Source organism: Sapajus apella, unplaced genomic scaffold (assembly GCF_009761245.1).
Source record: "Sapajus apella isolate SASKATOON/1434 unplaced genomic scaffold, GSC_monkey_1.0 scaffold40, whole genome shotgun sequence".
In the NCBI taxonomy this organism is placed as follows: Eukaryota; Metazoa; Chordata; class Mammalia; order Primates; family Cebidae; genus Sapajus; species Sapajus apella.
In genome coordinates, this window is record NW_022436980.1 from 771,319 (window position 1) to 795,763 (window position 24,445).

General features: G+C 42.0%; 1 protein-coding gene across 2 annotated transcripts in view; it reads left to right on the top strand.

The window, feature by feature from the left end:
• Window positions 1-24,445, top strand: part of HGD (homogentisate 1,2-dioxygenase) — a 56,266-nt gene that overhangs the window by 21,197 nt on the left and 10,624 nt on the right. Inside the window, exons 5-12 of one of the 2 annotated variants that reach the window (XM_032298947.1) lie at window positions 10,157-10,216; window positions 11,926-12,017; window positions 14,707-14,741; window positions 15,568-15,647; window positions 16,217-16,316; window positions 18,125-18,249; window positions 20,854-20,958; window positions 24,049-24,175. In XM_032298947.1, coding sequence (XP_032154838.1) covers window positions 10,157-10,216; window positions 11,926-12,017; window positions 14,707-14,741; window positions 15,568-15,647; window positions 16,217-16,316; window positions 18,125-18,249; window positions 20,854-20,958; window positions 24,049-24,175 — 724 coding nt within the window. The remainder of the gene's footprint in view (window positions 1-10,156; window positions 10,217-11,925; window positions 12,018-14,706; window positions 14,742-15,567; window positions 15,648-16,216; window positions 16,317-18,124; window positions 18,250-20,853; window positions 20,959-24,048; window positions 24,176-24,445) is intronic. The other variant, XM_032298948.1, reaches the window with a different exon arrangement.

A 24,445-nucleotide genomic window follows, 5' to 3' on the forward strand; every position in this document is an offset into this window, starting at 1 on the left:
AACCTCCGCCTCCTGGGTTCAGGCAATTCTCCTGCCTCAGCCTCCTGAGTAGCTGGGATTACAGGCACACGCCACCATGCCCAGCTGAATTTTTGTATTTTTAGTAGAGACGAGGTTTCACCATGTTGACCAGGATGGTCTCGATCTCTTGACCTCGTGATCCACCCGCCTCGGCCTCCCAAAGTGCTGGGATTACAGGCATGAGCCACCGCACCCGGCCTTTTTTTTTTTTTTTTTTTAAGATGGAGTCTTGCTCTGTTACCCAGGTTGGAGTACAGTGGTGTGATCTCAGCTCACTGCAACCTCCTCCTTTTGGGTTCAAGCAATTTTCCTGCCTCAACCTTCTGAGCAGCTGGGATTACAGGTGCCTGTCACCACGCCTAGCTAATATTTTTTTTTTTTTTGGTAGAGACACAGTTTCACCATATTGGCCAGGCTGGTCTCGAACTCCTGACCTCAGGTGATCTGCCTGCGTTGGCCTCCCAAAGTGCTGGGATTACAGGCATGAGCCACCACTCTCGGCCTGAAAGACTTTTAGAAATCTAAATTACAGTGACTTGGATCTGCCTTACCTGTATTCTTGCCTGTTACCTCAAAGAACTCCAATGGATCAACCAAAGCATGATTTCTCTTCACATACTTCATGCTACCATTTTTTCCTCAAATTTCCAGAGTTTCTGAAGAATTCAAGTGAGCCACTGTTCTATTTTAATCCCCCCTATCTTTCTTAGTCTGGACTGAAACTCACCACCACAAATTACCCTGGATCTCTCTGCTAGCAACTGTTAATACATTGTATTAATCCATTCTCGCACTGCTATAAAGAAATTCCTGAGACGGAGTAACTTACAAAGAAAGGAGGTTTATTGGCTCGGAGTTTTACAGACTGTACAGGAAGCATAAAGGCTTCTGCTTCGCAGGAGGCCTCAGAATGCTTCCAATCATGGTGGAAGGCAAAGGGGGAGCAAGGCATCTCACATGGCAGGTGCAGGAGCAACAGAGCAGGAGCAAGGGAGGTGCTACACACTTTTAAATGACCAGATCTCATGAGAACTCACTGTCATGAGTATGTCATAAACTCACTGTCATAGCACCAAGAGGGTAGTGCTAAGCCATTCATGAGAAATCCACCCCACCATGCAACCACCTCCCGTGCTCTCTCTTGTTCCTGCTTCTATCATATGAGATGCCTCCTTCCCCCTTTGCCTTCTGCCATGATTGAAAGCTTCCTGAGCCTCTCCAGAAGCAGAAGCTGCTATTTTTCCTGTACACCTTGCAGAATTAAACCTCTTTTCTTCATAAATTACTCAATCTCGGGTCTTTCTTTATAGCAGTGCAAAAACAAACACGCACAGAAAATTGGTACCAAGGAGCAGGACATTGCTATAAGGATACCTGAAAATGTGGAAGCGACTTTGGAACTGGGTAACTGGCAGAGGTTGAAAGAGTGGAGGGCTCAGAAGAAGACAGGAAGATGAGGATTAGTTTGGAACTTCCTGGAGACTTGTTAAATTGTTGTGGCAAAAATGCCAATAGTGATATGAACAATGAAGTCCAGGCTGAGGAGAACTCAGATGAAAACGAGAAACTTACTGGGAACTAGAGCAAAGGTCACTTTTGTTATGCCTTAGCAAAGAACTTGGCTGCATTGTGCTCCTGCCCTAGGGATCTGTGGAACTCTGAACTTGAGAATGATGATTTAAAGTGTCTGGTAGAATAAATTTCTAAGCAGCAAAGCATTCAATATGTGACCAGGCTGCTTCTAACAGCCTATTCTCACATGTGCAAGCAAATAAATAACCGGAAGTTGGAACTTACATTTTAAAATAAGTTTACATTTAAACTTATATTTAAATTTTAACTCATATCTAAAGGGAAGTAGAGTGTAAAAGTTTGGAAATTTTGCAGCCTGGCCATATGGTAGAAAAGAAAAGCCCATTTTCAGGAGAATTCAAGCAGGCTGCAGAAATTTGCATATGTAGAAAGGAGTCAGGTGCTGATAGCCAAGACAACATGGGAAAGGCCTTGAAGGCATTTTGCAGACCTTTGGGGCAGTTCCCCCCATCACAGACCCAGAGCCCTAGGAGAGAAGAATGGTTTTGTGGGCCAGGCCCCAGGCCTCACTGCTCTGCACAGCTTTGAGACACTGTTGCCTGCATCCCAGCTGCTCTAGCTCCAGCTATGGCTCAAAGGGATCTAGGTATAGCTTCAAAGGGTGCAAGTCATAAGCCTTGGTGGCTTTCATGTGGTGTTAAGGCTGTAGGTGCACAGGATACAAGAGTTGAGGCTTGGGAGCCCCCACCTAGATTTTAGAGGATGTATAGAAAAACCTGGATGTCTAGGCAGAAGCCAGCTGCTGGGCAGAGTGCTCACAGAGAACATCTACTAGGGCAGTGTGGGAGTGGGAAGTGTGAAGTTGGAGCTCCCACACAGAGTCCCCACTGGGGCACTGCTAGTGGAGCTGTGAGAAGAGGGCTACCATCCTCTAGAGCCCAGAAAGGTAGATCCATCCACAGATTGCACTGTGCACCTGGAAGAGCCACAGGCACTCAATGGCAGACACTGAGAGCAGCTGCAGGGGCTGAACCTTGCAAAGCCACAGGAGCAGGGCTGCCCAAGGCCTTGGGAGCCCACCCCTCACACCAGTGTGCCCTGGATGTGGGACATGGGGTCAAAGGAGATTGTTTTGGAGCTTTAAAATATCATTACTTCCCTGCTATGTTTCAGACATGCATGGGGCCTTTGTTTTGGCCAACTTCTCCCTTTTGGAATGGGAGTATTTATCAAATGCCTACACCCCCATTGTATCTTGGAAGTAACTAACTTATTTATTATTTTACAGGCTCATAGGTGGAAGAGACTTACCTTGTCTCAGATGAGACTTTGAACTTTAGACATTTAAAAAAAATTTTTTTTAATTGTACTTTAGGTTCTGGGGTACATGTGCAGATCATGCAGGATTGTTGTGTAGGTATATATATGAAAAGGTGGTTTGCTGCCTCCATCCCCCCATCACTTATATCTGGCATTTCTCCCCATGTTCTCTTTCCCCAACCTCCTAACCCCCCACTATTCCTCCCCTAACCCCCGCAACAGACCCCAGTGTGTGATGCTCCCCTCCCTGTGTCCATGTGTTCTCATTGTTCAACACCCACCTGTGAGTGAGAACATGCAGTGTTTGATTTTCTGTTCTTGTGTCAGTTTGCTTAGAATGATGGTTTCTAGATTCATCCATGTCCCTACAAAGGATACAAACTCATCATTTTTTATGGCTGCATAGTATTCCATGGTGTATATGTGCCACATTTTCCTTGTCCAGTCTATCATGGATGGGCATTTGGGTTGGTTCCAGGTCTTTGCTATTGTAAACAGTGCCACAGTGAACATACGTGTGCATGTGTCTTTATAATAGAACAATGTATAATCCTTTGGGTATATACGCAGTAATGGAATTGCTGAGTCAAAGGAATTTCTATTTCTAGATCCTTGAGGCATCGCCACACTGTGTTCCACAATGGTTGAACTAGTTTACACTCCCACTAACGGTGTGAAAGTGTTCCTATTTCTCCACATCCTCTCCAGCATCTCTTGTCTCCAGATTTTTTAATGATCGCCATTCTAACTGGCGTGAGATGGTATCTCAATGTGGTTTTGATTTACATTTCTCTAATGACCAGTGATGATGAGCAGTTTTTCATATGTTTTTTGGCCTCATATATGTCTTCTTTTGAAAAGAGTCTGTTCATATCCTTTGCCCACTTTTGAATTGGTTTGTCTTCTTCTTGTAAATCTGCTTTAGTTCTTTGTAGATTCTGGATATTAGCCCTTTATCAGATGGGTAGATGGCGAAAACTGTTTCCCATTCTGTTGGTTGCTGGTTCACTCTAATGATTGTTTATTTTGCTGTAAGAAGCCCTGGAGTTTAATTAGATCCCATTTGTCTATTTTGACTTTTGTTGCCAATGCTTTTGGTGTTTTAGTCATGAAGTCTTTGCCTATGCCTGTGTCCTGAATGGTGCTGCCTAGGTTTTCTCCTAGGGTTTTTATGGTGGTAGGTCTTATGTTTAAATCTTTAATCCATCTGGAGTTAATTTTAGTGCAAGGTGTCAGGAAGGGATCCAGTTTCTGCTTTCTGCACATGGTTAGCCAGTTTTCCCAACACCATTTATTAAACAGGGAATCCTTTCCCCATTGCTTGTTTTTTCAGGTTTGTCAAAGATCAGATGGTTGCAGATGTGTGGCATTGCCTTTGAGGCCTCTGTTCTGTTCCATTGGTCTATGCTGTTTTGATTACTGTAGCCTTATAGTATATTTTGAAGTCAGTGAAAGTTTATTTAAAAGTTTAGAGCAAGAAGATAATAAAGTCCACTTGGAAGAGGGCAAAGGCAGTGACTTGAGAAATCAAGTGCATGGTTTGACCTTTGACTTGGGGTTTTTATACATTGGCATGCTTCTCAGGGGTTGCATTCCTTCTTCCCTGATTCTTCCCTTGGGATGAGTTCTCTGTATGCACTGAACTTTGGACTTTTGAGTTTTGCTATAATGAGTTAAGATTTTTGGGGACTGTTGGGAAGGCATGGTTATGTTTTGAAATGTGAGAAGAACATGAGGTTTGGGAGGAGCCAGGGGCAGAATAATATGGTTTGGATCTGTGTCCCCACCCAAATTTCATATCTAATTGTAATCCCTAATGCTGGAGGTGGGGCCTGGCAAGAGGTGATTGGATCTTGAGGGCAGTTTCTCATGAGTGGTTTAGCACCATCCCCCTTGGTACTGTTCTCATGATAGTGAGTGAGTTCTCATGAGATCTGATCAATTAAGTTTGTGGTACCTCCCACCTCTCTCTCTCTCTCTCTCTCTCTTTCTCTCTCTCTTTTTCTCTCTCTGTTTCTCTCCTGTTCCTGCAATGTAAGCCATGCCTGATCCTGCTTCACCTTCTGTCATGATTATACATTTCCTGAGGCCTCCTCAGAAGCTGAGCAGATGCTAGCATCATGCTTCCTGTACAGTCTGAAGAACTGTGAGTCAATTAAACCTCTTTTCTTTATAAATCACCCAGTATCAGGTATTTCTTTATAGCAATGTGAGAACAGACTAATATGCACATTATGAAGACTATTTCACCTAGAAGTTACTTCAAAATTCTTGGATAGGTGGTACTGACTTCTAATGATATGTCTAGCTATTCTCAGCCAGTGTTGTTGAGAGTACCCAAGTCATCCAATTTAGTTGAGTCCATGGGAATTATAGAGGGAGTCTCAGTAAATCAAAGAATCTCCACTTTGAAAGGGATATTTGGATCATCTAGCTCAATTCCCAGTATTCTAACTGGAAATACATAGGCCAGTTATCTAATATTTCCTTTTCATCTCTGAGCATGAATTTTGAATCCTGATCACCAAACGTTGCCACCAATTCTGTCTTCCTCTTTTGGTAGTCTAAAATAATCTTTAATTCTAACTTTGGACACCCTTAAAGATGCTTTCAAAGTATTTTTGACCACCTCGTTTCTAGCAAGTAAGTTTATCTTCCTATAGAATGCATAGATTTCAGTTGTAAAATATGTGAAGCAATAATAGAACTAAAAGGAAAAATAGACAAATCCACAATTTTAGTTGGAGACTTCAACACCCCTCTCTCAACAGTTGATAGGACAACTGAACAGAAGGTCAGAAAAAATACAGAAGTGATCTACAGAAGAAACAGAATTGGAAAACAAGTAAAAAAAGAAAAAAAATAAAGAAAATATATGGAAGTGATGATTTTACACATGTATGAAGAACTGATATTTTAGAAATAATCTGTGGACTTTTAGAAATATTTCATTTTATAGCTATTGCCTGAATGTTATTTTGACTTCCAAAAGATCTCACAGGCCAGGATTGGTGGCTCATGCCTGTAATCCCAACACTTTGGGAGGCCAAGATGGGTGAATCACCTGAGGTCAGGAGTTTAAGACCAGCCTGGCCAAGATGGCAAAACCCCATCTCTACTAAAAATACAAAAATTAGCCGGTGTGTGGTGGCATCTGCCTGTAGTCCAAGCTACTTGGGAGGTTGAGGCAGAAGAATCATTTGACACAGTGAGCCAAGATTGCGCCACTATAGTCCAGCCTGGGTGACAAATCGAGACTCGGTCCCCGCCCCCAAAAAAAGACCTCACAAATTTGCTTTAGTCTTGTTTTTAGCAATGTTCTCAGTGTCTTAGATTCATTTATCCATTCAGTTATTCAACAAATATTAATGCCTACTATAAGCAAGCTATTGCACTGGGCATTACAATTGATTTTATTGTTTTTGAAATGTTTAATAAGTAAATTCTATATAGAAGAAACTAACAATAGTATAAATAAAATAAACTTTAAAAAAGCTGTAGGACTATATTTGTCTGATCGAGCTGCCATAACAAAATACTACGGATAGGGTAGTTTAAACAACAGAAATGTTCTTACAGTTCTGAAGACTGGGAGTCCCAGTCCAACGTATAAGCAGGGTTGATATCTGGTAAGACTCTTCAGTGGTTTAAAGACGGTCCTTCTTAGTATGCCCTCCCATAGCATATCTTCTAAGTGCATGCAGAGAGAGAGATTTCTTCTTCTTCTTACAAAGCCATCAGTCCTATCAGATTAGGGCCCCACATTTATGATCTCTTTTAACCTTAAAACCCATCTCCAAATATAGCCACATTGGAGATTAGGGCTTCCACACACAAATTTGGAAGAGGACACAACTTAGCCCATAGCAAGAACTAAATCAATCAGCAAGCATCCTTTACTTCTTTCAGAGGTTCTTCTCTGGAGAGAATTATGGAATGGTAGTTCTCACCAGCACCCCGTTGTTATGTGTAAGAAAAAAACACAATTTGGAGAGAGAAAATGGCTTTCCTGAAGATCACAGAGTACATGGGAACAGAGAAAGTAGCAAAACCCAAGTCCCCAGTGCACTGTCCTTTTGGTCTGGCCTTGGATCAGAGAGTTATTGCTCCACAGCATACAATGAAGCTGCAGCTAGCTTCAGTAGATGTTTCTACCATGCAGTCTATGGACTCTTCCTATTAATCCTCTCCCCAGATCTCCCTCCTCACATTTACCGAAATATCACATCAGAGCTCCTAACCAAAATCTTTTGCCCGCGAATCCAAAGCTGGTTTTCTCTTGTGAGTACTGAGTTTATCAGAACCACCTTGGGGATTTTATTATCCTTCATGATACAGGCCCAGTATGATTATACTCTGTATAATCCTCTGCCATCAGGGCCAACAGATAAATGACTCCCCTCTCTGTACCATCTCTGTCATTTGGTGGGGATCATTTTTGGATTAGAGAAGGTTCATCAAGGTCATTGCTTCTTCCAGATTGTGAGCCATATTGAAGATATGCTCCCATCAATATGAAATGTAGTTGCATTTTCATCCACCACCCCAGGCTCTCTCTTCTCATTACTTGAGGACTGATGTGCTACAGAAGACCTTGAAAAATGACTAGTTGACCTAGTCGACCCATCAATCTCTCTGGCTCAGTCTTTCCCACTCACAGAAGACAAATGCCTTCTCTGAGGGCCAGGACTTTATTTATACTCACAACAGGGTTTTTTTTGTTTCTTTGTTTTGTTTTGTTTTGTTTTGTTTTGTTGAGACATAGTCGAGTCTCACTGTGTCGCCCATACTGGAGTGCAGTGGTGAGGTCATGGCTTACTGGAACCTCCATCTCCTGGATTCAAATGATTCTCCTGCCTCAGCCTCCTGAGTAGCTGGGATTACAGGCATGCGCCACCACACCCAGCTAATTTTTCGTATTTTTAGTAAACATGGGGTTTCACTATGTTTGCCAGGCTGGTCTTGAACTCCTGACCTCATAATCCATCTGCCTTGGCCTCTCAAAGTGCTGGGATTACAGGCGTGAGCCACCATGCCTGGCCTTACAGCAGATATTTTAATATCAGGCAGATGAACAAACCCAGTCCAACAAACCAGACAGCAAATCCCCTGCTACTGGGATTTCTCTCTTGCTGTCTTGTTAATGTGCTAAATCATAATATCTATGGAAAACATCTAATAATTATGGTATGAGCATAAATATACTTTCAGGTATCTATAACAACTATAATGTGATATCCATTATTTTTATCATTGGTAAAGTTACAGATACTTCTTTCTCTTTCTTCTTTCTTCTTTTCTTTTTTCTTGATCACCTTTTCCTTAGATTTGTAAATCCTTAGACTTGTACCAATTAATCGTTCTTGCCATTTAGCAACTGGCATTGTCACTACCACATATGGCCCAAGATGGCAGACTTTAGTTGACTAATTGGTTGGTTGACTGGGTGGACTTTTCTGAGTATGATGTTTGGTTCATCAATCCAAGAATCACAGAACCTCTGGGTTGGGTGTGCTGATTCTTAAACCCTAGCTGCACATTAGAAGAACTTCTATAAAATACCAATGCCTGGGCCCCACCTTTACAGATTCTGATTTAATTTGGTCTTTGTCTCAAAGGTTCTCCATGTGATTCTCATGTGTGGCCAGGATTGAGAATCTCTGGATAGAGCTAAAAGGTTACCCAGACAACTTAAATCCCTTCTACTGGGAAATCTAGAAAGATGACTCTTTCTGGATTTTCTTTTTGAAACTAAGATTCTAGGTAGTATTGTCTTCCTGACAATCTTCCTGAGTATAAAAACTCTGCTCTGTTATTATAGAATGAAGCAGCAGGTAATGGTTAGTGGTAGACCAGAACTTCCCCTTAAAAAATCCCAGCAGTGCTTAGCTGTGGCACTTCCTGATGTTAGGGAAATATCCTCCTAGGTCACTGGTTCTCACCTGGGGGAAAATCTCCCCCCAAGTGATGTTTGGCAATGTCTGGAGACATTTTTGGTTGTTACAACTTGGTAGAATGCCACTGGAACCTAGTGGGGGGAAGGCCATGGATGATGCTAAGCACCAAACACCTCCCAACAACAAAGTATTATTTGGTGCAAAATGTCAGTAGTGCCAGGGTTGAGAAACTATTTCCTAGATTCTTGCTCTCAAGTCCCCCATTACACCCCTAAGAGATACCACCCTTAATGGAATTCGTCCTAAAGCATCTCTTTCTTTCTGAAGCATGATTGCAGCACTGTTTCCCAAATCAACATTTTACATCCCTTTTAAGCATCTTAGAATGTGATCATCCTGCTTTACTTTGAAGAAATGAAGGCTGCTGCCTGACAGTGTATGTCAGAGAGGCAGAATAATCTCAGGGCTGCCTTTTCTACTTGCTGCTTCCTTTCCCATCTGGCTGGCTTCCTGAAATACAGAATGAGCTGAGCCCTATGACCTGATGGAAGCCCTGCCAAGCCCACCTTGACCAGGTTCTGCAGCCAATGGAGCTGGTCCTCAGGGTGCAGGTCACTCCATGCGATGTGGCAGCTGGGCTTATCAGCTGCCAGTCTGGCTAGGTCAGGCCTGCTGCCAAGTTGATTAACAAATACTGGGCTGACACTTCAAGAAGTGCCTAAACTTGCTGATTTTCCTCCCTACTTCCTTAGATCACTTCATTATTAAATTAAAGATTGTTGTGATTTAAACTGAACTGTCAGGCAGCCTAGGGACAAACGTGGGGTTTCGTGAAGTACAGCTGAACCTGGTACGGCATTTACCATATCCAATCTCAGCTGGGTGCTGTTTCTTTCTCTTAAAAAAAAATAATTTAAAACTCTAAGGGCTTGAAGTAGAAGTAGAACCTTCCCCTGCAGTGTCAGGAGCCCACACAGAGAGACTGGCATGCCAGGAAAGGGAGCTGATTATAAATAGCATAAAAAGCAGCATCAGTCAGAACTCACTGATGTGCCTGAGCAAAATGTTAAAAGAAACAAATAGCTTCCAAAAGAGGAAGCAATGGTTTTCTTTTATTTTTATAAAGTGCCAAGGAACAAAAGCAGTTTATATTCATATAGTTTTAAGCGCGCACACACACACGTGTGCATGCACAAATAACATATACACTAACAGAGTCCCTTTAAGAAAATGATGGATAATCATTTTAAAATAACAAAATCACAAGGAGAGCCTCACAGAGGGAGCAGCTTTCCTTTCTCTTCTGTGTAATTGATGCTATTTATTTAGAAGGTCTATGGTTTCCCTTTGTGAAGTAATTTTTCTGTATGTGTATTTTTTTCCAGCTTAGATGGAAACCATTTGAGATTCCAAAAGCATCTCAAAAGAAAGTGGACTTTGTGAGTGTAAGTCTGTCCTAACTATGCGCCTCCTACTGCTCTCGTCTCTTCTGTGGTGAGTGAGCCAACCATATGCAGGCTGAATTCCAAGCAGAAGCAGCCCTATCAGGAGGCAGCAGATACAAAACCACCTGCATATGCTTTGGGGGCTTGCGGAGGGATGTCTTACTTACAGAAACCATATGACCCCTGACACCAAAGGGTACTCATTAACTATTTATATCTCAGAAAGGCCAGTGGCAATTGAACATTTTCCTACTTAAGCTCCTTTCTTTTGGCTAGAACAGGGGCTTTGAATCTTTTTGCTTATTTTGATGGTCTGATGATGTCTTTGTTTATAAATATATAAAATATATTATATAAAATTACAAAGAAGCTAATGATATTGAAATATAATGACAAAAATAACATTAAAAACAAATTTGATTTGTAGTCATATATATTCTGTCTTGTTAATGTGCTAAATCATAATATCTATGGAAAACATCTAATAATTATGGTATGAGCATAAATATACTTTGAGGTATCTATAACAACTATAATGTGATATCCATTATTTTTATCATTGATGAAGTTATAGGCACTTCTTATCCTGCTATGGTTTGTTGCCTACATTCATATTAGTTGAAGGAAATGATAAATTTCACTCAGAGATTAGCAAAAATAAACAGAAAATATTTCCCATCCAAGTTCATTATCTTCCTGAAGTAGATTGGGCTAGAATGGCATTGACTCAGCAAGGCAACTCTAGTTAGTGCAATGCTGATTGGAAGCTCTGTTCGGTAGTTATAGGTGCTAGGAATACTGGAATAACTGCCCAGAGTAAGGAGTATCTTGGAGAGAGGAGAAAGGATCTCTAAGGAAGTGGGGCTCAAAGCAACCGGTGGAGGGCTCTGCAGACCACCCTCAGCTCATGGCTTTCTTAGGGACAGTCCAAGTGCCCAACCATAGGATAAATTGTTGGAATCATCTTGAAGTTCTCATCTTCATTAAGTGCTCCAAACCCTGTGTAGACTTACTTAAATATACCCTAAACTTACAAATTTAGTTAAAATACAAAATGGTAGCCCCATCCCCTTTCTTGTGTGAACCGTGGATATCTGGAGGAGCAGAGCTCCCTCCTTTGTGCTCTCCATCTGCAGGTTTGGGGCTGAGAGCTGCTTTGAGAAGGCCCATGTGTTAAGGTTTCTTGCACTGTGCATCATCTGGTCACACAGAAGAGAGAATTGCAGTCTGTCAGAATGCAGTCTGCCCTGTTCCAGAGAGATTAGGCCAACCCTATTCATAAGCAGAGGGCTGCCCATAGTGGAGTGTACTTGAGGGGCCTTAACCGTTCCCTGATGCTGCAACCTTCCTCCCTGAGCCTCGTAGATGCCTGATGGTACCTCCAACAGACTCTCTTCTTCCAGTTGATGTCAAGCATCAAACTGATAAAATACAAAGTAATGAACTGATGCTCTGTAAGTTCTTCTGATATAGCCACTAAGACAACCCAGATTTAGGCCATGCCTGGAGACTAGGGTAAACCACAAACTACCAAACATGAATCAGTAAATTCAGGCTCCTCAGAGGCTGCCTGGATTCCAAATGTCCCACTGGTCCCAAAGGGAAGAGCCTAGTAGAAATGTTCTTCATGACCATCAGGGACCAGTGGAAGGGCTGTCTCTTGGGCACCGTTCACATTAATCTTTCCCTCTCCTGTGGCTCTCTCCCAGGGCCTGCACACCTTGTGTGGAGCTGGAGACATAAAGTCTAACAATGGGCTTGCTATCCACATTTTCCTCTGTAATACCTCCATGGAGAACAGGTAAGTGGCTAAGTTCTAGACTAGAACATGCCCATCCCTTAAGGGCTGTTGGCCAGAAAGTAAACTCCAGATCTTGCTCTTGTGAAGTCACATATGCACATACTTAGTTGTTTTTGTTATTGGGTTTTTCCTCAAGGCAATATTGATATATATTTATTGACAATGATAATAAATTAGCCAAAAGGTATTTATCTTGACTGGCACCCATGATATAAACAAGAACATCACATAACAATGTAAACAGAAAAGGGAGGATGGAGCCCTGGAATGTAGGAGTAGATTGAAAGGCATTTGACTCTGAGTCCAAATATTGTTTTGTTGTTGTTTTTTAAACTTCAAGGATTTTTCTGAGCCAAATATGAGTGACCTCAGCTGAATATGATCTTGAGAACATGTGCCCAAGGTGGTTGGGCTACAGCTTGGTTTTATACATTTTAGGGAGACATAAGACATCAATCAATACATGTAGGGTGTACATTAGATCCAAACAGTGTTTTTTGTCTCAGTAGAAAAATAACAGCACATTTAAAGGAGAAAGAAAAGAAAACAGAGAACTGGAGAACTTAGGAACTCTGTAGTTGCAGGTTGACCTTTGGGCTCTGAATTATGTAGTTTTCCCATCAGTTTAAAATGTGCACAACAGACTGTAATATGTAACCATAGGAGTTTCTAGCACAGGAGTACTAGAAACCCTGGCATGCCCTTGAACTTGAACTTGTGGTTTACCCTAGTCTCCAGTTTAAAATGTGCACAACAGACTGTAATATGTAACTAGGAGTTTCTAGTACAGGAATACTAGAAACGCTGGCATGCCCTTGAACTTTTCCATTTTACACAAACGCTTGCAAGTAGAGGCACCTTTCTCCGTGTCTTTCCTCATTCTTAGATTGTTTCCCACACTTTTTTTCTTAAAAGGAGGAACTGAACTGTGGCCTGGGAGTTGTTTGGGTGGCGGATCAGTGTACCATTTGTGGGCAGGCCTCCACAGTGTTTCACCATGGAGTTGTTTTCACCCTCTTATGTGTCTCAGTTTCTTTCTCCAGAGATCTAGCACCTCGGAGAGGCCTCAAAATGCCAAGTAATCAGCTCTTATATGCGTTTCTAGGACAAACCTTTTTAAACTTTTTTTTGTGGGGGGGTTCCCTGTAGGGCCACTGCACATCACAGGGGATTAATCCCCCAGACACTGCAACTCAGCCCCTGGACACCCAAGGTGACTTTCAGCTGGGAGGAACAAAATGCCCTTTCTCTGTAAAAGTGACAGTTCAATTTCTTATGCAAATGCGCAGACAAGCCAATTGAGCTAAATTTGGGGAGAAAAAAACAATGGAGAAGACTATTTAGAATGCACCTCCAAACTGGAAACCAAAAGGTACCCAAAAGCGGGTCATTCTTCTTGTCTTTAGAAAAAGACAATGGAAAAAATCCTTTAGAATGCATCTGTGAACTAGAATTAGGAATCTAAACAAGAACTTCCTAGGAGGAAAAAGAAAAAAAGCTCAGAATAAATCAAGGACCATCAACAAAACAGGGCTCAGGGGGACTTAACAGTTCCATCAGAGGAGAAGCCTAAAGTTGAAGGGGTTTTCCATGAGCCCCTGCTGGTACCTTAGCTCTGAGTTCAGGCAACTCCCTCAGGTTTCTGAGTATTCTCTGAGGCCTTTTGTGTCCAGGTGCCAAATTATTGTATACAAAAAGAGTCAAACTATTAATATGTAAAATATTTGAGTTTATTTATTCTAAGCCAAATATGAGTGCCAAGTAACCTATGACCCAGCCCTCAGGAGATCCTAAGAATATGTGCTCTTGAATATCCTTAATTTCTAAGGTTCTCCAGGGCTGTTCTTGAGTCCCAGGTCACTCTGTGAGTTTCCATTAGGTTCACCCGTTAGTGGCAGGTCAAGCTAACAGACTTTGGATTCAGCTAATAGTTCTGTGTAAGCTTAAAATTCCTAAGTAGAGGAGTTTATAAACTGGCTTTGCAAAGCAAGTATGCAAATGGCATTCTTCCCTTATTATACGCTAATTCTGGAACTGGACCATTTGTGTCCAAAGCTCAACTCCACATTTTCTGGCTAGCGACCTGTGGTGTAAGACATTTAACTCCTGAGCCATGAATCAGGGGCAAGATCACACCCCTATGGCAAGGCTCTGGAGGCCTCTCTTTGGGTCAAATCTCATATTAGGCCACCTCCCCTGTCTCCATTTGAGCTGCACTGGCCTTCATTCACTTCCTTCAACCTGCCACATGCCCTCCTCCTTCTGAGCACTTGCACTTGCTGTTCCTTCTGTCTGGAACATTCTTTCCTTTCTCCAGACCTCACCTAGATAACGCCTTCAGATCTCTGGTCAAATGTGTCCCTTCTTTGAAGAAGCCTTTGCTGATTCTTTAAACTAACCAAGTCCTTATTCTTTCATTCCCTTGAACAGGGCCATTACAATGATGATTTTGTTCTGCAGTTATTTGATTGCTGCAATGATTTTGTTCTGTAATTTGTTTGATTGCTCTCTGACTCCCCACTAGACTCCAGGTTCCACAAGGGCAGTACCTGAGTCATTTTGCTCCCCATTTTATAGCCAGCTCTGAGCTTGGTGCAGAGTAGGTACTAAACAATAATTTGTGTTATGAATTAATTTGTCTAGATAATGTTAAAACTGAAAATCACAGGAATTACTCTATATGTTTCAGATGCTTTTACAATTCAGATGGGGACTTCTTGATTGGTGAGTTCTGAAGACTTCAGACCCCCTCACTGTTAACTGACCCCTAGCCACAAGCTGCTTTCTAATTTTATGCACATTACTTTCCTTCATTCTCCAATCTGTCTTATTTCATTTAGTGCAATCCAGAGACTGAGGTCTAGAGGCCACAAGTGGTCTGGAAAAGATTTCTAGTGTACCTCAGAGCTCCTATTCTATTTCTTTGTCTCTCCGTCTTTGCCCACCTCTTCTGGACCTTTCTGATGTGGGAGACCTGGGCAGCTGAAAAGAAAGGAAGACTAATACCAATGGGATTAACTTATTAAGATAACTGTATTTGCCTTTGAACTCACTCAGTAAAAGCCCATTTATCATTAGTAACTGCAGTTTAAGTTCAAATTTTCATGAGACCATCTAAAATGTAAAGTCTATCAGAGATTATTCTGGTCTGCCTGTTACATTTGATGGTTTTTTTAGTATCAATATTTTGGAGTCAACATTTTGGTGTATACGTTATATAAGCAAACGTCAGCCTTTCACTGGAACTAACAGAAATGGGTGACTTTCCATCCTATTTCTGCTACCCCTTTTTGGCTATATCACAAAATTGTGCATATACAAGTTCCTTGCCTGGTGACAACAAAAGCAGAGTCATTGTTTTATTCACATTCTTCTAGATAGGAAAATAGCTAATCTAACTTGTCAGAATATATCCTTTCCTCCAAGAGACTCAATAAAGCTCTTTTCTTTTGGAATGAAAAAGCAAATGCAGCCCTTAAGCCTTTCCTGTTCGTGAAATGGTTATCACACCAAAAGAATTGCTCACCACTGCCCTGTCTTTTTTTGTCAGTTCCCCAGAAAGGGAACCTTCTCATTTACACCGAGTTTGGCAAGATGCTTGTACAGCCCAATGAGATCTGCGTCATTCAGGTTGGTGATGTGTCCCATTCTCTTCCCTGCCTCTCACTAATTTGGGAGCAGTCAGATGTTTCAGCTGCTGCTATTTCCAACTCTAAAATTTCTCTGTCATGTCTGGGCAACGAGGAGGGAGCTTGAGTTATGCAGAAGGTTCCATGTGCTGGAGAGTAAGCAAGCTTGGGTGCCTGCTTTGTTTTAATATAGCACATAATTCTAAAGCACAGACCACTTGTCACTGCACTTTACTAAATATTTACATACAGTCTGGATAAGGCCCTATTCCCACTAATGGCAGTAGAAACAGTGAAGGTTGACTTTTTTTTTTTTTTTAATGTGACTAAAGCAGGCTTATCGTTATCTCTGGACCCAATGAGAGGGTAGACTAGAATTGGCTTGGGTCACATATGTGATTAGGAATTAAGTTTTGCTTTTTAACTCATCTTTGCTCTGGTCACCTCTCAGTCAGCTCAACAAACCAGAGCTTTATTTTTGCATGTGGGACTGGCTATGGCTCTGGGCAGCTTCTTTATAACTACAGCTGTGATTTCAGAGGGCACACCAGTGTCTACTTTCCATTCCAGAGAGGAATGCGGTTCAGCATAGATGTGTTTGAGGAAACCAGGGGCTACATCTTGGAGGTCTACGGTGTCCACTTTGAGTTACCTGACCTTGGACCAATTGGTAAATCTTCATTACAAGCCTCTAAGCCTCACTTGAGATATAGGACACAGCTAATTGCATAAAAGTTAAACATCCTTCCCTCTGGACTATCTCACTCAAACTTCCACTTTTCTCTCTAGATAAATTCTTCTCCAGACCAAGCATCTTTCCATAAAATACATGCAAAACAGAAAGCAACCCAAACCAATCCATTATAAATCTCTCTAGAATAGTATATAAACATTGGAGATAAAGATAGCATGTAGTAGATTTCTGGTTGCACACACAGTGTGTACAGGAAAAAATGTAGAAGTTTGGGTTACTATGGGCCAGGGTCACCAGAAACAGCTCCACAAAAGAGATGAGAATTTGACTAATTCTTTACGAAAAGTTGAGGAGAGTAAAGAGGAAAGGGAACAGCTTTGCAAAAGCATACAAGTGGGAATAAGCTTTGTGATTAGGAGGAAGATCTTTTTGCTCAGTCAATGGGTTGTTTATAGACAATAAAGTGGAAAGGCCGTAAAAATGGCCTGGGCTGTATTCCTATGGAAAGGAGGGATGGACTGGGTGACACATAGTCTATGAACCTCTGTGTATACCCCACCAAATCCACACACTTAGCTGTCAAAAAAAGTATATCACTCAGTGCTATGAAGGATCTAGAAACCATACCCCAGGAGGCAGATTAAAATATTCAAAAGTGAACCAAGGCCCCTGCCCCCAACACCCATTCTTCTGGCAAGCTTGAGGAAGTGAAAATGTTAGGAGGGGTTGATCTCAGACTGCCTCTTGGAGCGAAAGGAGTGGCTGGGAAAATTGGCCCTGATTTCCTCTTTGGTCACACCTCCCAGTTCTTCCCTTCCTTGTCAACAGCTTTTTAGAGCAAACAGGGACAGGCCAGTGTGTGCCTTCTGGTCAACTCCCCTAAGGAATCCAAATATGCAGAGGAAGGTGGGAGGCAGCAAGAGGCAGCTGGAGCCATGGTGGGCCGTCTGTCATCCTGTTCACCACCCACTCTTCCCACTCTGCTCTGGCTTCCTGCTGCTATACAGTCAGCATAGCCTCCAGGTTCCATGGAACATGTATCCTCTGGAAAATATCTATAATTTACTAACCAGCCAGGGGCTTATTTTTTTTAACCCCAGGAGATGGAAATGATAAAACACTCCTCAGCTCGCTCCTCTCAGAGTTAAAATTGTTTTTGCACTTACGTTTTTCATGTTTGGTCTTTTGATTTATTTTCTTTCTCTGGAGGAGACACTCACTGCTAAGCAAAGGTAAGCAGGCAAGTCCTAAATACTTCTTCTTCCTGAGTGGCAGACAGGTTTTTCAAGCTGGAGAGCAGTTTTACAGACTTGGAATCTGAGTTCTGTCTAAGGAGCAGAGAGGCATGCCTAAGGCAACAGCCTGTAATCCTTCCTATCTGAGATCAAGGACTGTCAATGAGTTCTAGAATATTCAATGGTTCCTTGAAAAGAAAAAGTTCTGAAGTTCTTTCAGATCTTCCCTTTTTCCTCTTTTCCTGTCTCTTTCTCTCTTCCCTTCCCCTCCCCTGTAGTGATAAGATAATGCATATAAGATGGTTTTGTTAACATAGTCACTCCACAATCTTAGAAGGTAATGCTGGTTTTTGTGAATGTTTTTTCTGACCAGATTCCTTGAGTCTTCCTAAAAGGTACCAAACTGGAAATCCAGTGAATCTTTGGGCAATGAAAGCAATTTGTAGAGTAGCTCTTGACATGAAAGAAAGCCTTTCTCTTCATGCAATGCAAGGCATCTTTCCTATGTTTTGGAAGTTTCTAAAAGACTTTTGGGTTACTGTATTCTAGGGGCCAATGGCTTGGCCAATCCTCGTGATTTCTTGATACCCGTTGCCTGGTATGAGGATCGCAAAGTACCATCTGGTTACACTGTCATTAATAAATACCAGGGCAAGCTGTTTGCTGCCAAACAGGTAAAGTAAGAGGGTTGGCAGGCAGGGGAGGAAATGCATAGTGATTGAGCACTTACTGATTGCCAAGGTGAATGTTAGAAACTTTACATATATCCTTTCATTGTTATACCACTAAGGCACTGCAAATAAGATAAACAGTTCTTATAGTCAATGATACTTTCATAGTCATGAAAAAGGCCAGTAATGATAAATAGCTTACCAATTTCATAGTAAGTGGCAGAACCAGCATTTTCTCTCTCTGACTCCAAAGGTTGTGCCCTTTCTACTCACCAAGCAATGAAAATCTTACCAATATGCAGGTCTCTATAAATGGTATGGAAAACATAATATATGGGCAGCATAAGGAAATGAGTTAACAACAGATCGTCCAAGATTTATATTCTCCAATAGCACCCTATTTCAAATACAGGCCATTCTACAAAACAAGTAGAATTCAGTTAATTAGCTTGGCTTGGTTTATACTACCAGGCTGGCAAATTCAGGACACCAAGCAAAGGCACAGATATTAATAAATAATAATAATAATAACAATGCCATATGGACTCTATAACATATTACTAAATATGCTGAATATATATTAGAATAAAATAATCATATAAGAAGAAGAACCCAAAGATCTCTTCTGTTTAGCATTATCTGTTTGCTTCATTTTGTCTATTTGACTTATTCTTTATATTTTCCAAGGTATGTTATTCTTCTTAGGCAGCATCCAGAGATAATGCCAACCAGCTGAGGTCAACCAGTTTGGCACTTAGAAATTAACCCTCGAAGCAGACACATTGTCATCCTTACATTCTCGGAGTCAGGATCTCTCAAAATTCAGGGGCTATTTGCATCAGAAACCCTCAAGGAGGCTTGTTTAAAATGCAGATCCTTAGATACGACTCTAGCCTTGCAAAAATGATAACCTCTGGAGATAGGGATGAAAACCTACATTCATTTTAAGCATGTTCCCCAAATCATTGTTTATATGTAATTGTTAGAGGACCACAATTCTAGAAGCAGCCAGCAGCTCCTCCAGAAGGGTTCGCACTTTCCAAGTGGACCCTATGCTGGTTATTCTCTGTGTGAGTCCCCATTGATCCATTCTCCCTCTTTGCCGTGACCTGTGTCCTAGAAGGTTGACTGTATCACCTGACCAGGTGGCTTCTGCTGGGTTCAACCCCCAGGAAATTGGAAGGCAAGAGGAAAGAAAATTGGGATATTTCTTCCCCTGCTTCCTCCCTGTTTAGGAATGTGTTTCTGGCAGTAGCTGCATCCCCCATATGACCTGAGCTCCTGTTGGGTAGCTCTAGTGGTATGCTGGAGCTGATTCATAGTGACTTGCAAAAGCTGATTTGCATACTTCTGTCCAACTCTGTATTCAGCGATGTCACATTGGTAGCTAGAAAATGATCATGATGGCCGGGCGCGGTGGCTCAAGCCTGTAATCCCAGCACTTTGGGAGGCCGAGGTGGGTGGATCACGAGGTCAAGAGATCGAGACCATCCTGGTCAACATGGTGAAACCCCGTCTCTACTAAAAATACAAAACATTAGCTGGGCATGGTGACGCATGCCTGTAATCCCAGCTACTGAGGAGGTTGAGGCAGGAGAATTGCCTGAACCCAGGAGGCGGAGGTTGCAGTGAGCCGAGATCGTGCCATTGCACTCCAGCCTGGGTAACAAGAGTGAAACTCAGTCTCAAAAAAAAAAAAAAAAAAAAGAAAATGATCATGATGAGACTATATACACCTTAGAAATCAGTAAACTCTATGTCAATGCTTTATATTTTTCTTCAGAGTGCTAGTTGTTAAATATTTACCAGCACACCACTGGGTATCCCCCTTTTTTATAATTCAGGCTCTTGCTGAAGTTCTATAACAATATTTTCCTCCTTATTCCACATGCCTAGGAATGGCAGTGTCTTCCCACTGTTGCTATGCTCAGATACTTCAACATTTCTAGTCATTCCAGTTAACCCTGACCATGCCTCTATGATTTGCGGCTCCATTAAAATCTTTAGAGCATTCATACCCATAGCTACAGAAGGGACCATCTTCCTATGGCAGAACACTAATCCTCTTCTACTCCAGGACAGGACCAAGAAGTATTATGTTAGGATTGTTCTGAAGTCTCAAGTCCTTGGAGTTGGAACTCTTAGAGGCCTTCTCTCCTCTCATGGACTCACCAACCCAGGCACTGTGTCTATTGCAAGCCCCTCTAGGCTGAAATTACCTGGAGAAACATCACAGCAGGTACTCTCTGCTCCAGGAAACAGAAGGTAGCCCAGATTGTTTGAGAATTGCTGACATCCACAGATCCTCACAGTTAGGCTAAAAATTGTTGAAAAGGCAATACTTGGAGAATATGCTGTGCTTCTGCTGCATGTGTGATCAGAAGGCAGCTGCAGCTTATGAACCAGAAAGGATTGGTGGCTAAGTGGAGGGCATGTGGAGCAACCACAAAATGATTCACGGTTATACTTCTCCCAAAGGACAGTAGAATTAAATCAAGAACAAAATCAAATCAAAAGAAGAGAGAGGTATACCCAGTACATATTGTGGGATCACAGCTACAAAAGCATTAGATGGTAAAATCATCCTTTCCTGCTTTTTGTTATTAGGATGTCTCCCCATTCAATGTTGTGGCCTGGCATGGGAATTATACACCCTACAAATACAACCTGAAGAATTTCATGGTTATTAACTCAGTGGCCTTTGACCATGCAGTAAGTGTGAACCCTGTAGGGGCCCTGGGATGAGACAATCCTTGGGTGGAGGGAGTCCACAGTAGACCCCTGACAATTACAGATCTAACATTTCCAATGTCACTGTTGTAAGCCCTAGAGATAGTCATTTGTCCTTTGGTGAAGGAGTAAATAGCAGAGCTAGTAGGGGAGCCAAGACAGATACTCAACGCTCCCCTGTGAACACAGCTTTGTTCTCTACAGAGGGTTCATAATACTCTGGCTTGTGTTTGCCAAACTAAGTGGTTAAATACTTAGTTTCTTTGTAGAAAATGTATCCCCCAAAACAACCAAGTGTTAATGTCGGTGGTGAAATGAGGAGAAAGAAACTTCATGAATTTGGAGAAGTCTCTGACATCACAGCTCCAGAGCCTCCTCTACAATCTCTGACTGCTCACCCCAGTGCCTCCATTTCTGGCTGTGTTTGGCAGTGTTAGGGCGGATAGCCCACTTCTAAAGTGACTCATAACATTCAGTGCTTGAATTTAAACCAAAGAAATTCTAGAGCATACACTTGGTCATATTTTTCAGTCAGTTAGGGGACCACAAATAGGTCCCTGGTCTACAGTGCAGGCCCGCAAGACCCTTCATACTTAATAAGGTGCTGATTCGGAGATCCTGGGGGCAGTTCATTCTGCAGCCCACTTCATAAGTGATTAACTTCACACACAGAGTGGAAGGATAATTAGAGCAGAAGTCAGAGTCTCAAGAGGCAAAAAGATTATCCTGAGCCAGTTCAGTTTATCTTTGGGGGAACCAAACTATCTCTCTGAACAGCAGCAACTCTTAATAAAAGCAAAGGGGAAAAGAAAAGTGAGACGTCAGGCCCCAAACAAACAGCATGAAAAAGGATCCTGAGACACTGATAAAGCTTTATTTGTGCCTCACTGCCTTTGCTTTAATAGTTTCAGACCATTTCCCATGACAGATGAAGAAATGTTAACTCTCACAGCATTAAGGGTTGCGTGTATTTTTATTTGAATTTACACAGGTGCAGTCTTCTCTGTACTGCTGCTATAGTTATTTTTCCAAAATTCAGTTCTGATCATGCCACCACTGCATTCATTAGAAAACCTTTGCAGGCTTCCCATGGCTTAGGATTAAGTCTGAGCTCTGAAGCGTGGTGTTTGATGCTGTTCACCATCTGTCCCTGGACTCATTTTCCAGTACCACCTTTTGCCCCTCTCCCTTCTGTCAATGCATTGGGGTTTTAGCCTTCTCTCCTCTTAACAAAATATCTGTGCATTTTGATGTGTTTTCTGTGATTAAAATGTCATTTCCCTCACTTCCCACTTCCTTAGTCCTTCCTCCCTTTCTTCCTTTCTTCCACCACCCCCCCCTTTCTTTCTTTCTTTTGTTTTTTTAACCTTTATTTTAGGTTCAAGGGTACATGTGCAGGTTTCTCTCTCTCTCTCTCTCTCTCTCTCTCTCTCTTTTTAAACTTTTATTTTAGGTTCAAGAGTACATGTGCTCCTTCTTTCCTTCCTTCTTCTTTCTCTCTCTCTTTTTCTTTCTTTCTGTTCATTCTTGAAGACCTACCTCAAATGTCACCTCCTCTTTGAAGCCTTCCTTGATCCTTTCAGGGAGAATTAGCTGCCCACCCCCTTCCCCCAATTAATGCTAAATAAGCAGGGAATCAATCCCCATGATCTTTGAATCCCCAGACTCTTGCATGGCCTCTGAAAGGGAACATGATTGTTGATTTCAATTAAATTGAATCTCAATCTTTTTACTAAAGAATTCTGAAGAATTTTTAAAAAGCATAATCTTGTCCCTCAGCCTGTCCCATCCCTACACTACCACTATGAAGACTAGTATTGTAAATGATGTATTTTAGACTGGAAAGTCAAACAAAGAAAGCAATGAACCACTTCTCAGACTTTTCTGCCAATGGATACAATCTGGAATCTTTGTGTTCTCCCAAAGAGAAGCACATCTACACCAAAACTTGGATTTTGTTTTATTTCTATTTCCACCTTGCTCTGAGCATCCCTTCTGCTGCACATCTCAGCTGTAGCCACCCTGACCTGAGGTTGAGAAGCAACCTATTACCCTGTGGGTCTGAGGCACCATTGGTTCTCAGACCCACAGGGTAGTAGGTTGCATGTAATATAAGCTCAGCAGTGTGAAAAAGCAGCTCAGAATCCTTTTAGCTGGTGTTAATTCATTTCACTTCAAGCACAGCAAGAGGAAAAAGTCATGAGTGATTACTGCACCTTGATGACAAGCCCAGACTTCTGTTGTTTGATCAGAAACTAGGCTGTCCCTTTGCAGCAACATGGATGCATCTGGAAAACATAACCCTAAGCAAATTAATGCAGGATTAGAAAACTACTGCGTGTTCTTACTTATAAGTGGAAGCTAAACATTGAGCACCCATGGACATAAACATGGAAAAAATAGAAACTGGAGGCTATTAGAAAGGGGAGGGTGGAAAAACTACCTATTGGCTACTATGCTCACTACCTGGGTGATGGGATCCTGTATTAGTCCGTTTTCATACTGCTATGAAGAAATACCCGAGACTGGGTAATTTATAAAGAAAAAGAGGTTTAATGGATTCACAGTTTCATATGGCTGGGGAGACCTCACAGTCATGGTGGAAGGTGAAGGAGGAGCAAAGGCATGTCTTACATGGCAGCAATCAAGAGAGCATGTGTAGGGGAACTGCCCTTTATAAAACTATCAGATCTCGTGAGACTTGTTCACTATCACGAAAACAGCATGGGAAAAACCTGCCCCCATGATTCAATTACCTTCCACCTGGTCCTTCTCACAACATGGGATTATGGCAACTATAATTCAGGATGAGATTTGGGTGAGGACACAGCCAAACCATATATCAGATCCCTACCCCAAACCTCAGCATCACACAATATACCCATGTAACAAGCCTGCACATGTACCCCTGTATCTAAAATAAAAGTTGAAATTAAAAGTTGAATCAAAGTAAATAAATGAAAAGAAATTAGACTATCACTTGCAAACACCTTCAAGTGTGCATGAAATGTGTGTCATTGTCCCGTTGCCACTCTTGCATTGTGCGTTCAGTCTCTCCTTGTGTGTTCACAGGACCCATCCATTTTCACAGTGTTGACTGCTAAGTCTGTCCGCCCTGGAGTGGCCATCGCTGATTTTGTCATCTTCCCACCTCGATGGGGGGTTGCTGATAAGACCTTCAGGCCTCCTTATTACCATAGTAAGTCTCTCTTTTAGGGAGCCACATTTGCAAGCCAAAGAGACAACAAAGCAGTGAACACTACACATTGGGACTAATGCCTAGGTTGTTTCTGGACACCTCCCCTGGCTTGAATTCAGGATCCTGCTTCACAGTGTCTAGTGCTGATCCCCAAGCTTTAATCTCTTTAAGAGATGGTAGTTGTGTCAGTCCGTTCTTCGTTGCTATAAAGGAATACCTGAGGCTACATAATTTGTAATGAAAAGAGGTTCATTTGGCTCATGGTTATGC